The sequence below is a fragment of the Saccopteryx leptura genome, chromosome 13 (assembly GCF_036850995.1).
Source record: "Saccopteryx leptura isolate mSacLep1 chromosome 13, mSacLep1_pri_phased_curated, whole genome shotgun sequence".
NCBI classification, from domain to species: Eukaryota; Metazoa; Chordata; class Mammalia; order Chiroptera; family Emballonuridae; genus Saccopteryx; species Saccopteryx leptura.
The window spans coordinates 42,895,575-42,919,323 of NC_089515.1; the positions used below are offsets into that span (position 1 = coordinate 42,895,575).

Consider the following 23,749-nt stretch of genomic DNA (forward strand, 5'->3'; position numbering starts at 1 on the left):
GTAACTAATTTGCCATCTTCCATTCAATATGATAATTGCCCTCTTCTCAGACACACTGTAATGGAAACTTCTGGTCTCTCAGGCCAGTGATTGGATGAGAAGAGGCATGAACCGTGTCCCATGCAGCCTGGTGCCCTGTGTCCTCACCCACATCCCACTACAGGCGCGGGGCCACACTGTCCTCCTTCAGAGAATGTTTCTAAAGTAGCCAGGGGGTCTTGACATGCAGAGGGCTGGGGGCACACGGCCTGCATTTTTATCCAACGGAGGCTGCCAATCTGTGGACCACACCTGGAGCCCGGCATCGTCTTTGCCCCCTTGGCCAGGTGGCAAACGGGCTCAGAGAGACCCAGTGCCTCGCCAGGGGCCTGTGGGCAGCAGAACCAGGCCTGCTCCTTGTCTGTGCTCTGGGTCCCTGCACACCCAGCATGGGGGGCCAACGATGCCGTGGCCCCCACCCTGGGGGCGCTCAGCACCCAGGACACTGAGGGGCTCTCTGCTCTGTGGGCGCCCAGGTGCAGAGCTTCCTGCGGGGCTGGCTGTGCCGGCGCAAGTGGAAGACCATCATCCAGGACTACATCCGGTCGCCGCACGCCGACAGCATGCGCAAGAGGAACCAGGTTGTGTTCAGCATGCTGGAGGCCGAGGCTGAGTACGTGCAACAGCTGCACATCCTGGTCAACAACTTCCTGCGCCCGCTGCGCATGGCTGCCAGCTCCAAGAAGCCCCCCATCACGCACGACGACGTCAGCAGCATCTTCCTCAACAGGTGAGCATACCAGGCCAGCCCACTGCAGGGTTGGACCAGGAGGCAGAGAGGACCCTCACCCACGCGGAGCGAACTCTGACCCCAGCTCCATCTAGTTCCCCCCAAGTGCAGAGGAACTGAGGCCCCGGGAGGAAGTTGCCAGGGCTATATGGCTGAAGCCACCCCACCACCACCACCAATATGGGGCCCAGGGCAAGAGTGCAAAGGAGGCCCGCATGGTCTATGTCTAAGTGCTGGTAAAAAAAACAAGGCCAGTTTTGCCCCCAGGGGACATTTGGCAGTGTTTGGGGACATTTCTGAATGTCAGAACTTGGCTGGGCTTGTGGGAAAGAGCTTGCTGTTGGCATCCAGTGGGGAGAAACCACGGAGGATGCTAAACATTCTCCAGTGCCCAAGACGGCCCCTCACAAAGGGGTGTCCCACCCGCGACATCCGGGGCGCTCAGAGTTATAAGCCAAGCTACTCAAAGCTAGCTACGTCCCATTCTTCTACCCTGACACGCTCACGATGATCTGCAGGCCAAGTCTGGATCTAGAATCCTCAGGCCCCTGCGGAGTCTGCTCGGGACCACACTACCTACAGAGCTTTATAAAGCGGTTATTTTTCTCGAGTGGTGATCCAGGCATCAGTGCTGGGTTGGCGGGACCTCAGAAGGCTGAGCAGACCACGGATCTGTGTCAGCCTCGTTTTAAAAGGATCTTCTCAGGAAATGGTTTAAATACATGAGCTTTTTGGTGGTAATAAAATTGTGCAAAATAGATAAAAGCAACAGACATGGAAACATATCAACCGAGCACTTGACACCCAATGCCGACCCTGGAATGAAGGTCAACGACTGTCCCCTGTGCGTCCCTTCAACTGCAAGTCTTTTAAAATAGTTACCAGTCATTTTACTCATTGCAACTGGCCTTCCTCCAGGCCCTTGGCGTAGACCCGGAGTTACCTTCCTGTGCTCCCCCTCCCCCACCGGGGTGGTGAGTTTGCGAGGCCTGTGGGGCACCTCGGAGGAGATGGGCGGGGCAGTGGATGTGGGTCAGACGTGGGTCTGAAGCCCAGCAGAGAGATGGGACTCGAGAGGCTGAAAGTCATGGGGCAGGACAGGACCGACACCAAGATGGGGATGAGGCCTCAGAGGGGGGGGCCGGGGGGGAGGGGACGGCGTTTGGCCTCGAGTCTTGGGCTGGGGAGAAGCTAGGCACAGAGGTGGCCTGAGCCGAGTCCCCCTGCCAGCCTGTGCAAGGCCTGTCTCTGCTCTGCATGGGCCTGTGGCTGACTGTAGCCCATCTCGGTGGTCTCACTGAGCCCGGTGACAGTAGTAGCAGCTTGATTCATCCTTCAGTCCTCCAGAATCTGCAGGCCAGCAGGGGTCAGACGCCTGGCCCGGGAATGCTGCCTCCTCTTACAGGTGTAGGAGGGTCAACTGAGGGGCCCAGCATGTCCCCTGTGCTCAGCAGCAGTGAGACATTAATTATCTCAGTGATTCAAATCTAACCTGGTGGGAACACTTCCCAGTCTCCCTATTGGCCAGAGTTCCTGTTACCAAAACCAGGCCACGCCATTGTGGGAAGAGAGAGCCACAGGCCAGGATGTGCAGTGACCGCAGACACAAAATATTGTCAAATAGAATTTACGCACATATAAAGAGGGTCGTACATCGTGGCCAAATGGACTTGACCCCCAGGGGTTCAAGGCTGGTTCAACATCAAAAATCAACCCATGTATTTCACTCTATTTTCTTACTCTATTAAGTCAGGAAAACCAATGATCAGCTCAGTAGATGCAAATCAGAAGTGCTGGCTTCTCCTCTGTGCCCCCCCTTCTCAAGCAGGAGCCCAGGCCCCTTCCCCTCCCTCACCAGATGGGGTACAAGTGGGGAGAGCCTGGGAGTGATTCCCATCTCTCTGGTGTTGGGGTACAGCATAAGCTTTGCTATCTTAGCCTCCAGGCTTTGGAGGAGCATAAAGAACAGCTGAAATTAGTTTGGTTTTTTTAAGTGAGAGGAGGGGATACAGAGAGACAGACTCCCACATACACCTCCACCTGGATCCACCCAGCAACCCCCCACCTGCAGCCAATGCTGGAATCAACCGAGCTGTTTTTAGCACCTGAGGCTGATGCTCAAACCAATTAAGCAACTGGCTGCGGGAGGGGAAGAGGGAGAGAAGGGAGAGAAAGAGGGGAAGAGAAGCAGATGGTCGCTTCTCCTGTGTACCCTGACCAGGAATCAAACCCGGAACATCTATACATCAGGCTGACGCTCTATCCACTGAGCCACCCAGCCAGGGCCTAAAACTAATTTTCCATTCAGCTTCTAACAACCTCACCCAGCACTTTGCAGGACACTCACCACACTAAGGGGCTGCTTTGTGCCAGGCTCTTAGTAAGTACTTGGCCTACAAGGTTTCTGACCATCAGAGATGCCTCACGAGGCTGGCCCAGGGCTCAGGGGTGACAGGATGTGTTCAAGAGCACACAGCTGGCCCGAGCAGGCTGTGTTCACGCTGATCCCTGTACCCCTTCCCGCTCCCAGCTGTGGCTCCTCTGGCCTGCCCTGCATGCCTCCCACTCCTGCCCTGTGAGAGAACCTTCCCGAGTATGTGAGTCCAGCCTCGCCGCTTCCTGTGACAGGTAGAACCCAGAGTGGGAACCCCCGGGTCTCCCTGGCTCAGACCCCAGCACAGAGGTCGGTGTGCCACAAGCCAAGGGCAGAGGCTACCAGCCCCACTTATTATAAGGCATTTCTGCACACGGATTTCCCCAAACTGGATGCTAACTTGGTGATTTAATTCATCAAAAGGGGTCCTTGGAAAGAGAACCCCTCCCTCCAGGTTGGTTGATTCCTCGAGGATACTGCAGAGCTGGGAGGGGTTTGTTTCGCCAAGGCGATGAGCTTGCAGGCATGGACTGTCTCCCTTTCGCAACAGCCAGGCCCAGCGACACGTGCTGGGAACCACATGCGCTGCCCTGTCATGAAAGGCATCCCTCCTGGGTGACAGATGGTTGGTGTCTTGACGCCTGCTCTGATTGATTGGCAGTGGCTGCCTGGAGCCCTGGGCGGAGAAGGGTGAAGCCCCGTGGGGGGCGTGCTGCCATCAAGTCGGCCATGTCTGCCTGGGCTGGGAGTGAGCAGGGCGGGCACTTGAACCCAGACTGGCACCAGACAGAAGGCGGGGCAGGAGGGCAGAGGTTTGGCACTGCCCTGTCTACCTTGGACAGGCCTTGGGCAGCTCACACCCCTTTCTGGGCTCAGGAAGTTGGATAGATCCCAAGTGTGTTCTGCAGACATCACTGCCTCTCCCTGGTGTACGCACAGCCCACCCGACACTCCTCCCAACAGCCATCTCTCAGTCTCTCCTCACACCTTTCCTCGATGTCGTGCCCCTGCCCACCCCCATGCCACTTGCAGCTGTCGGCATATGTTCCCCGGTTGTCGCTCCTGGGCCCTTGTTGTAGCATTCATCACACATGAATAGTAATTTTGTTAGTGTCTGGGTCTCTCACTGGACAATAATCCTGCTGTGGACAGAGGCACAGCCACAGAGGACGGCCGCACCTACTCGGGGACTCTACACACGCGACCTAGGGACCAACTTCCGTGAGGGCCAGACAGTCTCCATCAAAACTAAGTGGTCAGACAATCCGTTAACAAATCCAAACTCTTCTAATGAACTTCAATGTGAGTTTCACATATCATGAAACATTTCTTTGATTTTTTTTTTTTTTTTGTACTTTTCTGAAGCTGGAACCGGGGAGAGACAGTCAGACAGACTCCCGCATGCGCCCGACCGGGATCCACCCGGCACGCCAACCAGGGGGCGATGCTCTGCCTCTCCGGGGCGTCGCTCTGCCGCGACCAGAGCCACTCCAGCACCTGGGGCAGAGGCCAAGGAGCCATCCCCAGCGCCCGGGCCATCTTTGCTCCAATGGAGCCTTGGCTGCAGGAGGGGAAGAGAGAGACAGAGAGGAAGGAGGAGGTGGGGGTGGAGAAGCAAATGGGCGCTTCTCTTATGTGCCCTGGCTGGGAATCGAACCCGGGTCCCCCACACGCCAGGCCGACGCTCTACCACTGAGCCAACCGGCCAGGGCCTGATTGATTTTTTTTTTTTTATCCTTTAAAGATGTAAAAAAAAATCTCTGTTTACTGGCCGTACAAAAACAGAGTGGGCCAGCTTCCTGGTTGGGAGGAATCTGTATTGTAGAGATGTTATTCTCACCCCAAATATGCTATTAATTTAATACAATTCCAATCAAGTGCAGCCTCACAAAATGATTTTAAAGTTCAGCTGAAGGAATAGACACTAACTAGATCATATTACTCTGAAGAGAACAATGAGAGACACATTCCCCACTTACAATTAAAATATAAAGCTTTATCTCTATAAATATATCAAAATTAATGCAACAGTCCAATAGAGCATCAAAATGAAACAGTACAGAAACAGACTCAGGGATGCACGAGAATTCTGTGATAGAGAAGGCGGCCTAGCAAAGCAGGAGAAACAGCGGGTAGGTTTGACCAACAGGACGGAGCAGCTTGTTATCCAAACCCGAGAAGAACTGTGATTACGTCATATTCACATCTTACACCAAAGTAAACTCTAGGGAAGTACTTACACGCAAAATGAAGCAGTCAGATATAGGGGGGTGCCACCCAGGAGTGGGGACAGCATGGTACCCCAAGCATAGAGCAGAAAGAAAATCAGGGAAGTGTCCAAACACCAGACGCGTGCGCAGTGGGCGATCTGCGGAGCCAGAATGGCCGCCCTTGGAGGTATGCACAGAAGATAGGCTTCAGCCGGAGAGTTATTTAAAATCAGTAAGAGAGAAAAAGAGTCAGTGGACATGACTAGTCAGTTCCCAAAAGCAGGAATCTGCACGGCCAATCCACAGAAAAAATATCCAACCCACCCACCAACCACTCTTTTTTTCAAGCAAAGCCAATCAAAATGAGATTTTTTTTACCCCGTTAGGAAGCAGTAGTCATTTCCAAGAAGTAGAATTACAGGTGAGGTCCTCGCCGTTTCTACCTGAGAAATGGAGGCTTCATCAGCTATATTTCTTCCAGTTCTAGAATGTTCCTAACCTGCTACTCCGCCCCAACTTCTTGGTTCCCCCAGGATCCCTCCAGGCGCCTCCCCTCCCGGCGAGTGACCCCCAAGGTTCACCTGTCACCTCTAGAAATGCCTAGTCCTTCATTTTAACAGGGGTCTCGCATATTTGTCCTGCACACAGTCTGTCCCGCCGCTGGGGTTGTCGCAGCAAGCCCCACCCGAGGAAGGAGCTTGCTGCTGGCGTCTCCCCGGCCCCTGAGCTGTGCGCACCTGCCGCGTGGGAGGGGCGCCGGGCGCAGGACTTCCTGGCCCCGCCTCACCCTCTCTTTCTATTCCAGCGAGACCATCATGTTTCTGCACCAGATCTTCTACCAGGGCCTGAAGGCCCGCATCTCCAGCTGGCCCACTCTGGTCCTGGGTGAGTCCCAGCCCCGCTGCCTCGCCCCCACCTGCAAAGTCCCTCTCCTTGGGGGCTGGCGGCACTTTCATTCTTCTAAAGTAAAACAAAGTGGGAAACTCACAGGATCCCTCAGATGGAGCCCTGGAGGAAAGAGATGTTGGCGAAAGCTCTGCTTCTAGGAAGAAGCAATGTATTTTTAGTTCTGTATCTGCTTTTCCCTTTTAAAAATAATCTATATGTGCCCATTTGAGAAAACTTGAGACTCTGAAAGAGGAGAAAACGTTTAAAAATATATCAACCATAGTTCTTCCTCCCAAAGATACCACTGTAAACACTTGGGTGTTTTCTTCCAATTTTTCTTTATGTGTAGATCTTGGGCGGGGGGGTGTTCTCCACTTTACATAATTGCAAACATACTGACTATGGAATTCGAATCTTGCTGTGGGGGTTTTTTCACTGCACGTTTTAGCGTGTGTTTTCTCGTGCTTGTTGGCCACTGTGGGGTGCTCCAGGGCCCATGAGCACAGGGCCTGGCGGCAGGAATTGTCGTGGGTACAGCATCTCCCCACCCCCCAACCCCCGTCAAGAGTACAGGGCAGGTTGGAGCGTTGGGCTGGGAGGACAGGATGTTGTACACCCAGGAAGTCAAGACAGGACCACCAGCAGAGGACCCAGCCCACTGAACGAGGAGCTTCCAGCTCCTGCCCCCCTTCTCTCTGTCTCTCTCTCTCTCTGTCTCTCCCTCTCCTCTCTAAAATGAATAAATAAAACAACAACAAAAGCAGTTCCCGGAGGTGAGGACCCAGCTGAGAACATTCAGCCACCAGCACCCCAGGCAGCTGCAGAACGAGTGTCTGGGTGCTGAAGGAGGTCGCCCACGACACCTCCTCTCTCTGACCCCCAGGACACGTGTCGAACTAGACAGGGCCCCACCTTCTCCAAATCTGAGATTTTGATATGGTCCCAATATCTGGGGCCACCTAACCAGGAACAGGGCTGCGGTGCCACAGTCTCCACCACAGGCAGGGGTCCCTCTGGAGACGGGGGCTGGAGCATCTGTCTCCGCGGGGGTGCCGGCCCGCCTGACCCCACCCTCCTTCCAGCCGACCTCTTCGACATCCTGCTGCCCATGCTCAACATCTACCAGGAGTTCGTGCGCAACCACCAGTACAGCCTGCAGATCCTGGCACACTGCAAGCAGAACCGCGACTTCGACAAGCTGCTGAAGCACTACGAGGCCAAGCCCGACTGCGAGGAGAGGACGCTGGAGACCTTCCTCACCTACCCCATGTTCCAGGTGGGGGCTGCGGCTGGGCGGGAGGGAGCCGGTCCCCGGAGACCCCCTCGGGCTCCTGCGGCCACGCGAGGAGGGCCCAGACCCTCCCATGCCTGCTCTGAGCTGCCTCGAGGAGGGGGGCGGCCTGCGTGGGCCCTGGCCGGTCCTGTCCCCACGGAGCAGGTATTGTGGGAAGGCATTGGGGCAGCTCTGTCAGGGGCCCTGTCCCTCCTGCTCCCCAGCGCACCCCCAGGCCCTGCCTCCTGCAGGTGTCCTTGGAGCTGAGAACCTTTGACAATGCTGCTGTGTCTCTCTGTCCTTCTGTCCTTCCCCTCCCCCCACCCCCGCCTCCGGCCCTCCCCGCCGCAGATCCCCAGGTACATCCTGACACTGCACGAGCTCCTGGCCCACACTCCGCACGAGCACGTTGAGCGGAACAGCCTGGACTACGCCAAGTCCAAGCTGGAGGAGCTGTCCAGGTGAGCTGCCCCGGGCACAGGCTGGGGCTGGGAGGTCCAAGCTGGAGGAGCTGTCCAGGTGAGCTGCCCAGGGCACAGGCTGGGGCTGGGAAGTCCAAGCTGGAGGAGCTGTCCAGGTGAGCTGCCCAGGGCACAGGCTGCGGCTGGGAAGTCCAAGCTGGAGGAGCTGTCCAGGTGAGCTGCCCCAGGGCACAGGCTGGGGCTGGGAAGTCCAAGCTGGAGGAGCTGTCCAGGTGAGCTGCCCCAGGGCACAGGCTGGGGCTGGGAAGTCCAAGCTGGAGGAGCTGTCCAGGTGAGCTGCCCAGGGCACAGGCTGCGGCTGGGAAGTCCAAGCTGGAGGAGCTGTCCAGGTGAGCTGCCCAGGGCACAGGCTGCAGCTGGGAAGTCCAAGCTGGAGGAGCTGTCCAGGTGAGCTGCCCAGGGCACAGGCTGGGGCTGGGAAGTCCAAGCTGGAGGAGCTGTCCAGGTGAGCTGCCCAGGGCACAGGCTGGGGCTGGGAAGTCCAAGCTGGAGGAGCTGTCCAGGTGAGCTGCCCAGGGCACAGGCTGGGGCTGGGAGGCCCCTCCCCCGCGTAGCTCCGCCCAGTGGTAATACGCTTGTTCAGGGAAGGATTCAGGGGGCAGGGAAGCTAGGTTGCTCGGGCAGTACCCTGGTTTGCAGCTCAAGCTCTCCTGGGCGCTGGTGGGAAGCTGTGTGTTGCCCTCACACACGTGGGGTCTGAAGCAGGGACAGGACCGGAATCTGCTCACTTTCTCTGCCCTCCCGTGTCCGCCACATGCCCAAGACTTGAGCCAGAACAGGCAGTGACCTGGGCAGACAAGTCAAGGTTTCTCACCTGCCTCCTCTCAGTCCCTGAGGCCTGGGGGAGCCTCCCTCTGCAAGGGCAGAAGCAGGGACCAGGGGGGACCAAGGAGGAGTCACTGTCACATCCCAGGCAGCAGTGACACTGCCCTGTACCAGGTGGTGGCAGTGGAGGAGAGGGGGAGGTTCAGATGCTGGACGCATTTTAAAGATGGAGGTTCTGCTGGCTTAGATGTGGGGAGAGAGACAAGAGGAGTCAGGGGTGCGGTGATGGAGATGAGAGAAGTGGGAGGGGTGTGCAGGGGGTCTTCCTGCCTCACTGCATTGTTCCTGAGGGGTGTGGACCTAGAGACTGAGGGGACACAAAGGGAGCAGGGCGTTTGAGTCTGGGTGGAGGGGAGGAGACATTTCAGTGTCTGCGGCTTGGACTGTATCTTGAGTCACAGACTGGTGGAGTCACCAAGGGAGTGAATTTGGGCAGAATTCAGATGGGAAGCAAGGGCTGAGGGCTGGGGCCCCCCGTGTGTGGAGGCCAAGAGAAGAGGCAGGCTTTGTGCTCAGAGACAGGCTACCGGAGCTGCCAGTCCAATGTCTCAGTGCCTAAACAGCTTCCCCAGCCCAGCAGGGGGCAGCCAGTGAGGCCCAGGCTCCCCGCTGGGTAGAGGGAGGGCCAGGCTGGACCAGGGCAGGACACAGGCCCCAGGGTAAAGGACCAGGGTGAGGCTGTATTCAGGCCGTGACTGCAGACAAACCCGTCATTGTGGGGTGGGGTCCCCTGGCCTCACGTGACCCAGGTAGCCAAGTCCCACACACTCTTTCCAGTGGGGACTTGGGACTCCATGAGGCAGCCAGGCTCCTTGTCACCGACAGATGCCTGTCCCAGTGCTGGCACAGGTGCAGAGGGTACCTGGGTGCCAAGGTATGTGGTGTCCCCTTTCCGTGGGGTCCTGGTGTGCAGCCTGCTCTTTAGTTGTCCTCACACCCCCATCACCTGCACCTGGCCCTGAACCCAGCACAAAGGAGGGTTGATTGTTGCCGTGACAACCCTTTCATCCTCCTGTCACCATGGGGAGGGGGCTGAAGAAAGCCCCTAGCCCACAGGAGGCCCTCAGGAAACCAGTCCTTGATGCTGGACTCGAAATACCCCTCCAGGAGATTGGCTGTCTCCTGCCTCTGGCATTTGCCCCATTTCTCCTAAACCAACATCCCCTGGCTCACCGGTTACCCAGTCACCCCCCACAGGAGCCCCAGGCCCTGGAACCCAGGCTGCCTCCCCAGAGTCCAGAGCTGCAGGAACAGCCTGGGCCCACCTCCCAAACACAGACCAGCCAGAGGCCGCATGCATCCTGGGCCGCTGCAGTTATACACGTCTAATAGCGGAACTCACACGGCCGCTGCGGAGTCCCCTCACCTTGTTTTCACCAAACACAGCCCTCCTCACCCGGTCCCCACCCCGGTCAAGAGAAATGAGGCTGATTGCCTTTGATCACCTTCAGAAACGAACCCCCTCCCAAGAACTTATACACACTCCAAAAGGTGTCTCCCTCAGCGACATCTCTCCAGGACAGAGCTGAGGCCGGGTCCTCCATAAGAGAATTGATGGGAAGAATGGGAAAACCAAGGCAGCTGAAAAAGAGACCCCCATGTCCTTACACAACCCTGATAGCAGTAACAGTGACCACAACCATTTTTCAAGTACCTCTTATGGGCCAGGCACAAGTACACCCCAACATTCTCCAGAAACTGAGGACCAGGGGGTCCAATGACTTGTTCAGCGTCAGGCTGAGTCCACTAATCACAAACCCTAGGCCTCCAGTGTCTTAGCTCCTTGCTGTGGGTTTAATTGGAGAGTGTCTGAGAGAGAACTTCGTAAGCCACACACATTAACCAGCCCTCCTGCTGGTATTCATTGTAGAATTCAGGTCCCAACAAACACATAGGAGGCTTTCTGTTTTTCTCAGAGTAGGTGAAGGACTATTTCGAGACCTCCCTCCGAAAAAGTGACTCACTACTTTCCCAAGGCTCCTGAAAATCCATCAATGTTCTTAGCAAAATTTAAAACTTACCTTTCTCCTGTGGGCGATATTTTTAAAAAGCTGATAAATGGTGCTACCTGCTGGACGAGAAGAGTGTTGCAGTCGGCAGAACGGGCAAATTGGACAGCAGTCTGTATTTTCAGGCCAGGAGCTGGGTGTGTCCTGCCTCCTTCCCAGATGTGTCAGAACCTACAGAGGTAACTGAGTTCAATCTTCCCGGAGCCAGGTACATCGCCAGGTCCCCCCAAAATAAGCCATTCCAGAGAAAATATTAAGAAAAGAGCCATATGAAGACCATTCAGAGAGAGGAAATAACATACACAAAGAGCCTGAGCGCCTGACCAGGCGGTGGCGCAGTGGATAGAGCGTCAGACTGGGATGCAGAGGACCCAGGTTCGAGACCCCAAGGTCGCCAGCTTGAGCGTAGGCTCATCTGGTTTGAGCAAAAAGCCCACCAGCTTGAACCCAAGGTCATTGGCTCCAGCAAGGGGTTACTCGGTCTGCTGAAGGCCCGCGGTCAAGGCACATATGAGAAAGCAATCAATGAACAACTAAGGTGTTGCAATGCACAATGAAAAACTAATGATTGATGCTTCTCATCTCTCTCTGTTCCTGTCTGTCTGTCCCTGTCTATCCCTCTCTCTGACTCTCTCTCTGTCTCTGTAAATAAATAAATAAATAAATAAAAAGAGCCCAAGCAGAAGGAGGTAGGGTATGTTTCAAGATCCCCACACCCCACCATCCAGGCTCTTAGCAAAGTCAGGTGCTCACTTTTCCTTTTTCCCCGCGGAAGGTATTTATTTATTTATTTATTTATTTATTTATTTATTTTGTATTTTTCTGAAGCTGGAAACGGGGAGAGACAGTCAGACAGACTCCCGCATGTGCCCGACCGGGATCCACCCGGCACGCCCACCAGGGGCGATGCTCTGCCCACCAGGGGGCGATGCTCTGCCTCTCCGGGGGGTCGCTCTGCCGCAACCAGAGCCACTCTAGCACCTGGGGCCGAGGCCAAGGAGCCATCCCCAGCGCCCGGGCCATCTTTGCTCCAATGGAGCCTTGGCTGCGGGAGGGGAAGAGAGAGACAGAGAGGAAGGAGGGGGTGGGGGTGGAGAAGCAAATGGGCGCTTCTCCTATGTGCCCTGGCCGGGAATCGAACCCGGGTCCCCCGCACGCCAGGCCAACGCTCTACCGCTGAGCCAACCGGCCAGCCGGAAGGTATTTTTTAGAAGCAGGTAAATGCTTTCACCTCGTGGACATGAACAGTGGTACAAATAGTACAGATGTCTGTCTGCTCAGGTTAGAGTAAATTGTGCTCTCTTTCTCTCCCAGACACACCAAAACTTACAGAATTTACTTAAGTCACTCCTCCCTGACCCAGCTGCATTGCCAGCTCCTTCCAAATTAAAAGTTCCAGAGCCAGTACTAACTAGAACAGCCATAAAAGAGGGTTCAGGGGAAGGAAGCGGAAAGTACAAAGACTCTGAGCAGGAGGAGATAGGTTATTTCTCCAGAGCCACACACAAAAATAACAGACTCCTGGAAACCAGTCAAGATTCCTAGCAACCTCAACCTCTCGTTCTTTTGCTTCCACCAGTGGTATTTTTTATAAAGCGAGCAAATGCTGTCACCTTGTGGATATAAGTGGTATTGCAAGTGGCCCAACAAACGAAAGGGACAGTTGTCTCCATCTCAGATTGGAAAGTAGCTGTGTCAAGTTTTCCTCCCGGATTTCCCAGAACCTACAGAATTAACTGAACTTAGTCTTTCATGAACTAGCTGCAATGCCAGGTCCTAAAAAAAAAAATAAGCCAATGCCAAGCTGTTATGAAGGAAACAGCCGTATAAAGAGCATTCAGAAGGAGAAAACAGCAAGTAAAAGGCCCTGGGAAAAATTAGGCGGGGCATTTTTCCAGATTAAACATCCATAAATGAACCACTTTTTTCCTAGACTCCTATAAACCTATCAAGGCTCTTAGCAAAGTTGCCGATAATCTTGTCTTCTTAGCCACTAAGGGTATTTCTAAAAAGCAGGTCAATGGTTCCACCTTGTGGACATGCGTGATGTTGCAGCTGTCGGAAGAGGGACAACTGGGAGCAAGCTGTGTCCTGTTTCTCAGATTTGCCAGAATTTACAGAAATGACTGGTCAGTGTTCCCTGAGCCACTTGCATTGCCCCATCCTCCAAAAATAAGCTGTTCCAGAGCCATTGTTAAGGAAACAGCTGCATTTAGAGCACTCAGGGACACTAAACAGGAAGTGCAAAGGCCCTGGGGGAAGAATGAAGTTGGTTTCTTCTGTGAATGGATAAGGCCGGTGGTTGGAGGAGGGACGAGTTAGTAAACTAAGGATGCTTCCCGGACTTCCACCTTCCTCCCAGTGCTGCTGTCTCCACCCCATGTTTCAGACTTCTAAATCATAGACACTTACTCCTTCCCTGTTAACCTCCATTTCCCTCTCTCTGAAATAAGACCGCCTGCTTCCCTGGACTGTGAGAAAGATAAAATGAGATCATGCCTTTCAGTGTCCAGCACACTCCGTGCAGTCCTGCTGCTCTCGACCCCTTTGTCAGGGGCTCCACTGAGAACCCTGGTGCCAAGCTTCCTCTCCTCAGAGTGGCGGCCACCCGTCTCTGACTGGGTCACTTCCTGTCTCCACAGGATAATGCACGATGAAGTAAGCGAGACAGAGAACATCCGGAAGAACCTGGCCATTGAGCGCATGATCATCGAAGGCTGCGAGATCCTGCTGGACACCAGCCAGACCTTCGTGAGACAAGGTATGGCCTCTGCCCAGGGGACCGCCACCGTCGGGTGGCGGCATCCCTCGGGCGCCTCCAGGTGGTCTGGCTGGCACGCCTGCCAGCGGGACTGTGAGGTGCCCAGGCTGTGGAGGAAAGTGACAGTTACAAACATGTACACAGGGTCTACATGGATCGATGCAGATATAATCAATTTTCAGTTTCCTCCCCTCCAGATGTGAATATAATTCTTTCAGATGGCCTTTGTTGTCTGTCGTGTGTTGTAAAGAGCGACATGTCCCTTTGGGGAGAGTGTAGGGGCAAAGGATCAGGGATAGATATTGACTGGCCCTGTGAATCACAAGCGTTTTCAGCGTGTGAGGAAGTCGGCATGGGTCAGTCTGTCTGTCCTTTGCTCATCGTCCTTGGTCCCTTGGGGAGGCAGTGACCAAAGTAGTTCTGCAAAGAAGGTTTCTGTCACCCTCGGCCTCCGCTCCCCCTGGAATACTGTGAAGAGGCACAGGCCCATGGGAAGGGCAGGTAGAGGCTCTCCGTGGCTGAGGGACTGACTGCCGACGCGGGGACATTGGAGCTGCGATGCATTTGCAGGTCACCTCACTCAGACCCCATGTTCTGTGGAGAGCTCAGGCTCTGTGTGCGTGACCTCACTCAGACTCCGTGTTCTGTGGAGAGCTCAGGCTCTGTGTGCGTGTCCTCACTCAGACCCCGTGTTCTGTGGAGAGCTCAGGCTCTGTGTGCGTGACCTCACTCAGACCCCGTGTTCTGTGGAGAGCTCAGGCTCTGTGTGCGTGACCTCACTCAGACCCCGTGTGCTGTGGAGAGCTCAGGCTCTGTGTGCGTGACCTCACTCAGACCCCGTGTGCTGTGGAGAGCTCAGGCTCTGTGTGCGTGACCTCACTCAGACCCCGTGTTCTGTGGAGAGCTCAGGCTCTGTGTGCGTGACCTCACTCAGACCCCGTGTGCTGTGGAGAGCTCAGGCTCTGTGTGCGTGACCTCACTCAGACCCCGTGTTCTGTGGAGAGCTCAGGCTCTGTGTGCGTGACCTCACTCAGACCCCGTGTGCTGTGGATGCGTGTCCTCACTCAGACCCCGTGTTCTGTGGAGAGCTCAGGCTCTGTGTGCGTGACCTCACTCAGACCCCGTGTGCTGTGGAGAGCTCAGGCTCTGTGTGCGTGTCCTCACTCAGACCCCGTGTGCTGTGGAGAGCTCAGGCTCTGTGTGCGTGACCTCACTCAGACCCCGTGTGCTGTGGAGAGCTCAGGCTCTGTGTGCGTGACCTCACTCAGACCCCGTGTGCTCAGGCTCTGTGTGCGTGTCCTCACTCAGACCCCGTGTGCTCAGGCTCTGTGTGCGTGACCTCACTCAGACCCCGTGTGCTGTGGAGAGCTCAGGCTCTGTGTGCGTGACCTCACTCAGACCCCGTGTTCTGTGGAGAGCTCAGGCTCTGTGTGCGTGACCTCACTCAGACCCCGTGTTCTGTGGAGAGCTCAGGCTCTGTGTGCGTGACCTCACTCAGACCCCGTGTTCTGTGGAGAGCTCAGGCTCTGTGTGCGTGACCTCACTCAGACCCCGTGTGCTGTGGAGAGCTCAGGCTCTGTGTGCGTGACCTCACTCAGACCCCGTGTGCTGTGGAGGGCTCAGGCTCTGTGTGCGTGCCACGGAGGTGACCCCACTTGAGAGTAGACTCCTCAGCGCCTCCTGCTGGCCCTGGGACCTCTGACTACAGGAAAGTTTGCCAGCGCCTCCTGCTGGCCTGTGTAACTGCCTCTGGTCTCTGCTGCCCTTAGCAGGGGGCTCATCAACCCAGAGTTTCTTCCGAGCCCCTATGTGTGGCCCTTGACCCAGGCTCACCCTGTGACCTGCGGAGCCCAGAGCCAGCCTCCCATCTCCCCTGAGCTGCATTGGACCCAAGCTGGAAATGTCCCAAAGAATGACTTCTCTGGGGGGGGGGGTGGACAGTATCCCCAACAGTCCAGTAGGCAAAGCAGCTCCTCCCCAGCTGAGGGGCTGGGCTGGACCTGGAGACAAGGGAGGGCACCTGCCAAGCCTTTTCCAACTTGCTCAGTCACATAGCCAACACTGACACCCACCCAGTCCGTGCCAGGCCAACAAGGGGACCCAGGGACACACAGAGACCAGACCCCCTCCCCAGAGGTGGACTAGGCTGGGGAGTCACGAGGAGACCAATGCAGGACAGGGCTCTAGGCCGTGACAGGGGTAGGCAGGAGGCAGGACAGTGGTCCGGAGCAGGACCAGGGAGTCAGGGAGGGCTCCCTGAGGAGGTGGCACTGAAGTCAAGTCCTGAAGGATAAGTAGGAGTTTACACGTAGGTGTATTAGGGACAGAGACCAAAGTAGGGACAGCAAATGGGTCCCTCACAGGCACCTGCTCTGCTCATGGCTCCCAGGGCTGAGTTGAGGATGAAGTTTCCACAGCAAAGCCTGAATGGTTGGCAGTGTCAGCCTCGCTGTGTGTGGCAACAAGAGCCCTTGTTTCTTGTTAATCCCCTGGGCCAGAGCCAGCTGCCCGCTTGTTCGGCCTCCTGCCATCCCCAGGACCGCCCCCCAGCCTGCGTTCTCACCACAGGGTTCGTGTCGTGGGAGCGCCCTGCTTGCCAAGGCCTGGCCCTGGCTGAGAGGTCACAGGGTCCTGAATGGAGCCTCTGTGATCGTCCCCCACTCCGGTCCCCCCATGCGGCCCTGAGGAGGGGCTGCAGGGCATGTCCCGGGTACAGCTTTGCCGCTGGGACTAAGAGCACCCCGTTCCTAGTTCAGTCCCCCATTCCACACAGAGGTGATCAGAGGTGGGGGTCCCCCCTGGAGACGGGGTCAGTCAGGGTCTCTCCTCCACCCACAGGTTCCCTCATCCAGGTGCCCATGTCGGAAAAGGGCAAGATCACCAGGGGCCGCCTGGGCTCTCTGTCCCTGAAGAAAGAGGGGGAGCGACAGTGCTTCCTGTTCTCGAAGCACCTCATCATCTGCACCAGAGGCTCGGGCGGGAAACTGCACCTGACCAAGGTAGGGCCGGGGCCGGGGCCTCGGGCGAGGCTCAGCGCAGGCCCCGCATTGTCCCCGGGGCGGGCACGACCCTGACCGCGGGCCCGGACACTGGACAAGGGTGACAGGGACACGTGAGCACATGCACAAGCCCCGGGGCCACTGCGGTTGAAACGAACGACTGGTTTTCTCCTGGAAAACTCGTGGGAGGCGGGGGACTGAGAATCCTAGCCCCTCACAGCTGGTGCCGGGACAGAGGGGCCGGAGGGCTAAACAACCCCCGGACCGTGTGCCTGTATCTGTGTGTGGGGAGCAGGGCGTGAGGGCACCTGCCTGAGGCCCACAGCCTCACCTCTCTGACTCAGGGAGCTCGGACTGAGCCCCCCCCAGGCCCTGTCCGCACCCACCCGCAGCGAGAGCCCCGAGCCGCCCAGGCCCTGTCCGCACCCACCCCGCAGCGAGAGCCCCGAGCCGCCCAGGCCTCTCCGCACCCACCCGCAGCGAGAGCCCCGAGCCACCCACCCCGCAGCGAGAGCCCTGACCCGCCCAGGCCCTGTCCGCACCCACCCGCAGCGAGAGCCCCGAGCCGCCCAGGCCCTGTCCGTACCCACCCGCAGCGAGAGCCCTGACCCGCCCAGGCCCTGTCCGCACCCACCCCGCAGCGAGAGCCCCGAGCCGCCCACCCGCAGCGAGAGCCCCGAGCCGCCCAGGCCCTGTCCGCACCCACCCCGCAGCGAGAGCCCCGAGCCGCCCACCCGCAGCGAGAGCCCCGACCCGCCCAGGCCCTGTCCGCACCCACCCCGCAGCGAGAGCCCTGACCCGCCCAGGCCCTGTCCGCACCCACCCCGCAGCGAGAGCCCTGACCCGCCCAGGCCCTGTCCGCACCCACCCGCAGCGAGAGCCCCGAGCCGCCCAGGCCTCTCCGCACCCACCCGCAGCGAGAGCCCAGAGCCGCCCAGGCCTCTCCGCACCCACCCGCAGCGAGAGCCCAGAGCCGCCCAGGCCTCTCCGCACCCACCCGCAGCGAGAGCCCCGAGCCGCCCAGGCCCTGTCCGCACCCACCCCGCAGCGAGAGCCCGGAGCCGCCCACCCGCAGCGAGAGCCCTGACCCGCCCAGGCCCTGTCCGCACCCACCCGCAGCGAGAGCCCTGACCCGTCCAGGCCCTGTCCGCACCCACCCGCAGCGAGAGCCCCGACCCGCCCAGGCCCTGTCCGCACCCACCCGCAGCGAGAGCCCTGACCCGCCCAGGCCCTGTCCGCACCCACCCGCAGCGAGAGCCCCGACCCGCCCAGGCCCTGTCCGCACCCACCCGCAGCGAGAGCCCCGAGCCGCCCAGGCCCTGTCCGCACCCACCCGCAGTGAGAGCCCCGAGTCGCCCAGGCCCTGTCCGCACCCACCCGCAGCGAGAGCCCTGACCGGCCCAGGCCCTGTCCGCACCCACCCGCAGCGAGAGCCCTGTCCGCACCCACCCGCAGCGAGAGCCCTGACCCGCCCAGGCCCTGTCCGCACCCACCCGCAGCGAGAGCCCTGACCCGCCCAGGCCCTGTCCGCACCCACCCGCAGCGAGAGCCCCGACCCGCCCAGGCCCTGTCCGCACCCACCCCGCAGCGAGAGCCCTGACCCGCCCAGGCCCTGTCCGCACCCACCCCGCAGCGAGAGCCCCGAGCCGCCCAGGCGGCCGGGTGGGCACACAGGGCCAGCCCTCCAGGCCTCACAGCCCACAGGAGACCATGCCCAGTGGTGGGGCGTTCGCTCCGCTGCACAGCCCCCTCCCCACACCTGCCGACCTTCACGTGGTCCAGGTCTGCGAACAGCACGGCTGGGAAGCCTACGCCCAGACAGGGCCTCTGGCCCACAACACGGCATGGCACGTTGTTTGTCCCCTGCTCCGAGCTCAGGACCTCGTCCCAGCTCTGTCTCTCACACAGTGTGGGCCCAGGGAAGTTCCCCGTCTGTAAATGGGGTGACTGCCCCCGCCTGTGCGGGCAGGTGCAGGCAGACCTGCGACAGTCTCCCCAGCACTGTGCCCATTCCCATGGAAACTCACCTCCAGGGATTGCAAATCTCAGCACACGGTGGTTTGGACAGGGTCAGAGTGCCCTTCATGATGCCAGAGCCTGGACGCCTGGCCAGTCACCTCCTTCAGAGCTCACGGATCAGGCAGCAGAGTCAGGGAACACACTGCGCATGTGCACACAGGAGAGTAACGTCCAAACATCGAACACTCTGGTTTCAGCCATGTCCTATATCATGGACAGCATCACCAGTTATTAGCACTGGCTAATAAATGCCATAATGCAGTGGTTCCCAACCCCCGGGCCGCAGACGGGTACCGGTCCGTGGGCCATTTGGTACCGGTCCGCAGAGAAAGAATAAATAACTTACATTATTTCCGTTTTATTTACATTTAAGTCTGAACAATGTTTTATTTTTTAAAAATGACCAGATTCCCTCTGTTACATCCGTCTAAGACTCACTCTTGACGCTTGTCTCGTAAGTTCGACAATTATATTTAAAAATACCACAGTTTTGCCTGACCTGTGGTGGCGCAGTGGGTAAAAGTGTCGACCTGGAATGCTGAGGTCGCCAGTTCAAAACCCCAGGCTTGCCTGGTCAAGGCACATATGGGAGTTGATGCTTCCTGCTCCTCCCTCTGTTCTTTCTAACTCTTTCCTCTCTGTGTCTCCTCTCTATAAAAAAAAAAAATGAATAAAAAAAAAAAAAAAAAAAATGAGCCCTGGCCAGTTGGCTCAATGGTAGAGCGTCAGCCTGGCGTGCAGGAGTCCCGGGTTTGATTCCCGGCCAGGGCACACAGGAGAAGCGCCCATCTGCTTCTCCACCCCTTCTCCTCCCCTTCCTCTTTGTCTCTCTCTTCCCCTCCCACAGCAGAGGCTCCATTGGAGCAAAGTTTGCCCTGGCATTGAGGATGGCTCTGTGGTCTCTGCCTCAGGTGCTAGAATGGCTCTGGTTGCAACAGAGCAACGCCCCAGATGGGCAGAGCATCGCCCCCTGGTGGGCATGCCAGGTGGATCCCGGTTGGGCGCATGCAGGAGTCTGACTGCCTCCCTATTTCCAACTTCAGAAAAAATACAAAAAAAAAAAAATACCACAGTTTTTATGCCATTCGCATCATTTTATTTTGTGCATTTATCCGTCCCACCCTAAAGGCCGGTCCGTGAAAATATTTTCTGACATTAAACCAGTCCGTGACCCAAAAAAGATTGGGGACCACTGCCATAATGATCTCCTCCAGGCTGGAGGTGGGGGTTATTGACAGCTCCCTGCTCTGAAATCCTGAGAGCACATGTTTTCACATTTTATCTAATTTTGGTCTGGGGTGGGGACCGAGTTTTAAGAGCACAGAATCAATCCACTCAGATCCCAGAGCTTCTACTCACCAGTGGGTGACCTCAGGCAAGTCACCTGACCTCACCCAGCCTCAGTTTACTTATCTGTACAATGGGATGAGAACACCTCCTTCAGAGGAGGGCTGTGAGGATTCAGTGAGGGAGTGCCTGGTCCCCAGCAGGAGCTCCACAGATAATGTCACTGTCACTGTCACTCTGAATCATAGAACAATGAGCTTAGAATAATAGCAGGCCCTTGCATAATGGTTGCTGTGGCCCAGGCCCTACTCCAAACACATTTAATTCCTCCAGTGACCCACTGAGGCATCCATGGGTAAGGAAACTGAGATGTCTAGAAGCCAGCAAACGACGGTGCTGGGATTGAAGCCAGAGTCCGCACTCTTAAACCATAAGCTAGAATTGAAACCACTTCTCTTTAAATAGCGCAGTCTCAACTAGAATGCCACGAGTCTCTTCTGCAAGGCGCACGCTACAAATCCACAAGATTTTAGGATTTTTTTCCACTTGCAGGAAGAGAACGTAAGAGCTAGAGGAGACATTCGAGGTTATCAAGCCCAGGGACGCCGCTGGGCACTGAAAGCCCAGCAAGGCCTGGGAGTCACCCAAGGCTACCAAGAGCAAAATGAGAAGCAGAGGCAGGATCTGAGCCCCCTGCTCACCGGGGTGGTGGGGGCAGCTTGCCCTGCAAACATTTTCAAATACACATCAGCCCACGGCCAGGTCCCTATGTTATCAGTTATCGTATTACTTATCCTTTCCTGTGGAGCGGATCACCCCTAAATGCAGTGGCTTGAAACAAGCATTTGTTGCCTCAGTACCTGTAGGTCAGGAAATCGGGACGCATGTGGCCCAGGGCCTCTGGGGACACTGCAGACACAATGGCACTGAACAGAGTGTGGTGGGGGCTGGGGATCCTCTCCTACTCTGGCCTTCCACTTGGCTACTGGCCGGAGGCCTCAGTTCCTCATGTGCAGACCTGTCCCCCAGCACTGGTGCCCCAGAGACCAGAGGACCAGCTGGAGGCCACAGTCTCCAAAGTTACACTCCTCGCTGCTGCTTCATCCTCCAACGAGAAGCAGGTCACTAAGTCCCGTGCACACTCAGAGGAAGGGGCACCAGCCACAGCTGGGCGTGTCTCACAACCACCACAGTTGTGAACACTCTCCTTTCTCACCACAGTATCAAGAGACGGAAACCTCGCACACTTAAGGATAGCAGTCAGTTTTCCAGATAGTTCTAGAAACTGAAAACCAGTGACTGACCTTGGGCTGGGATCAGGCCCCTCCACGCCCCACTCCAGACCCACCCTGCGACCATGGGGAAGACACTTAACTCCCTGGTTTCCTTTCTTCATCTGTAAAATCAGAATAACAAAACCTGTGACCAGCCCTGTAATTGGTCTGTTTCCATTAGCAACATGAGAGGTTTGGCCTAGTTTGGGGATTTCAAACTTCTGTGGATTTGGGTGACACCTCAGAGCCACTGTAGGGGCAAGATGAGGTCACTGCAGGCGCCGTGATGCCTACCCCAGCCGACTCTGACACAGTCAGGGAGGCCTCTCTGAGACAATCATTAGTGGACTTCATTAGGTGTCTTTTTTTTATTATTATTCATTTTTAGAGAGGAGAGAGAGAGGGAGAGAGAGCGACAGAGAGGGAGAGAGAGGAGAGAGAAACAGAGAGAGAGAAGGGGGGAGGAGCTGGAAGCATCAACTCCCATATATGCCTTGACCAGGCAAGCCCAGGGTTTTGAACCGGCGACCTCAGCATTTCCAGGTCGACGCTTTATCCACTGCACCACCACAGGTCAGGCCTCATTAGGTTTCTTATATGAAGATAAAGCCCCTCAATGTAAAAAACAGAATAGCCACGTGGATTATAACACGCGTTCGTGTTGTGTGCATGGTGCTCACCATCAGAGCCCCCTCCCCTGATATCCTGGGACTCCTCAAATGCCACATTCTCCCCTTGATTCAAGGTGATCCTGTTCTCTTTCAGAATGGAGTCATATCCCTCATCGACTGCACCTTGTTGGAGGACCCAGAAAGCACGGAGGAAGACGGTAGGTATGGAAGCTGCTCACACAAGTACACACACATTCACTCACCCCAAAAGGCTGGGCCCAGGTGTGGTGTTTGTTTTTTTTTCTTAAGTCAGAAGCTGGAGGCAGAGAGACAGACTCCCTCTTGCACCCAGACCATTGTTTGGCAACCTAGCTGTTTTAGCACCTGAGGTGAGGCCATGGAGCCATCCTCAGTGGCCTGGGGCCAACTTGTTCCAACTAGCCATGACTTGTTCGAACTAGCCATGGCTGAGGAAGAGGAAGAGAAAGAGAAAGAGACAGAGAGAGAAGGGAGGGGGAGGGGTGGAGAAGTAGATAGTCCCTTCTTCTATGTGCCCTGACCAGGAATCCAACCCAGGACAGCCACACTCTGGGCCAACGCTCTGAGCCAACTGTCCAGGGCCCAGGTGTGGTTTTTGCGGGGAGGCAGGAAGGATGCTGAAGTGAGACAGCCCCTCTCCTGGACCTGGACAGGCCAGATGCAGGCTTTAGAGCATGATCCCTAAAGTCCCTTCCATGGTGCTCCAGTACTTGGTTCTTCCATCTTTGAAGTGGGGATTCCTCACCTTAGAAGAAAAGAAATGTTCTGAAAATAGCAGGTGGCGGGGGCCCACCTACGCATCGCCCTCGCCAGTGGGTGAAGCGTTAACCTGGTGTCAGCTCAGAAAGGGCCCATGCTCATTCCGCTAACTCCATGTTTTGCAAATGGAAGCCAAAGGGTCTGGCCAAGACATGGACCGCCTGGATTTTAAGATCGGGGTGGAACCAAAGGACTCCCCACCCTTCACAGTCATCCTCGTGGCCTCATCCAGGCAGGAGAAGGTGGCATGGACCAGTGACATCAGCCAGGTGAGTGGTGTCACCTGCTCCTGAAAGCCTGGGGTCCCTCCATGCCTGAGCTGGCTGGGGACCTGGGGAAGCTGCAGGTTTCCAATGGGAAAGGCTCTGTGTCCTCCAGGAAAAGCCCCAAGCAGGGCGGAGCCCAGCTGCCCCACCCCTCGGCTGCCCACAATGGTGGGTCTGGGCACCCTTGCTTCTGGTCACCTGCTACGGTGATTCCTAGAATTCCAGATTCCTGGGCTATCCACAGCCCCCAGCCGACTTAACTGGATGCAAATTTCTGCCCGGGGGCCTGGGAGTCTGCATTTCAGCACATGCCCAGGCCGTTGGGGTACACAGAAAAGTCTGAGCATCCCGCCCGTGGGTGAGGAGTAAGACAGAGCCTGGGGAGAGAGAACAAGGCCCCACAGAGCCCGGCGCCAACGGCACAAGGGTTCGGGTCGGTCACCCACTAGAGCGAGGCTGAGAGCAGACTCTTGGGGGACTAGCCAGCAGACCCTGGGAGCCTGCCTGCAGGGCCAGGGCCACAGGGGCCTGCAGTGGTCACACAGCCCCGCCCCAATGCAGGGCACTCCTCGGGAGCAGCTGAGGGTGGGAGAGAGGGGACAGCCAGGCTGGACACTGCCCGATCGGGCACAGCAGACTGGGGAGAACTGGGGAAGAGTCTTCTCTGTTTGATGGTGACCCTCCACCCTGTCCCTCATTTTTACACCCCCTCCCGGGCTTCCCTCCTTCTGGCCCATCTGCCCATCTTGAAATCCCAGAGAGCACAGAGGGCAGGGCCCCTGTGTAGCAGGCATGTGCTCTCTGCTTCTTACCACACATCCTCAGCACCCAGCGTGCCGGGAGAACCCTGGAAACCCCTTTTCTCGTCCCCTGTGGATGTGCTGTCAAAGGCTCAGAGCCACTT

The 23,749-nt window shown here is 56.9% G+C and overlaps 1 protein-coding gene across 2 annotated transcripts in view; it reads left to right on the forward strand.

The window, feature by feature from the left end:
• The window catches only part of RASGRF1 (Ras protein specific guanine nucleotide releasing factor 1), a 76,715-nt gene that overhangs the window by 26,614 nt on the left and 26,352 nt on the right, over positions 1 to 23,749 (forward strand). The window contains exons 5-12 of one of the 2 annotated variants that reach the window (XM_066354557.1): positions 516 to 769; positions 6,159 to 6,238; positions 7,324 to 7,517; positions 7,866 to 7,975; positions 13,473 to 13,591; positions 16,430 to 16,590; positions 21,936 to 21,999; positions 22,712 to 22,848. In XM_066354557.1, the coding sequence (XP_066210654.1) occupies positions 516 to 769; positions 6,159 to 6,238; positions 7,324 to 7,517; positions 7,866 to 7,975; positions 13,473 to 13,591; positions 16,430 to 16,590; positions 21,936 to 21,999; positions 22,712 to 22,848 (1,119 nt within the window). Of the gene's footprint in view, positions 1 to 515; positions 770 to 6,158; positions 6,239 to 7,323; positions 7,518 to 7,865; positions 7,976 to 8,478; positions 8,500 to 13,472; positions 13,592 to 16,429; positions 16,591 to 21,935; positions 22,000 to 22,711; positions 22,849 to 23,749 lie in introns of those variants that run through there. The other variant, XM_066354558.1, reaches the window with a different exon arrangement.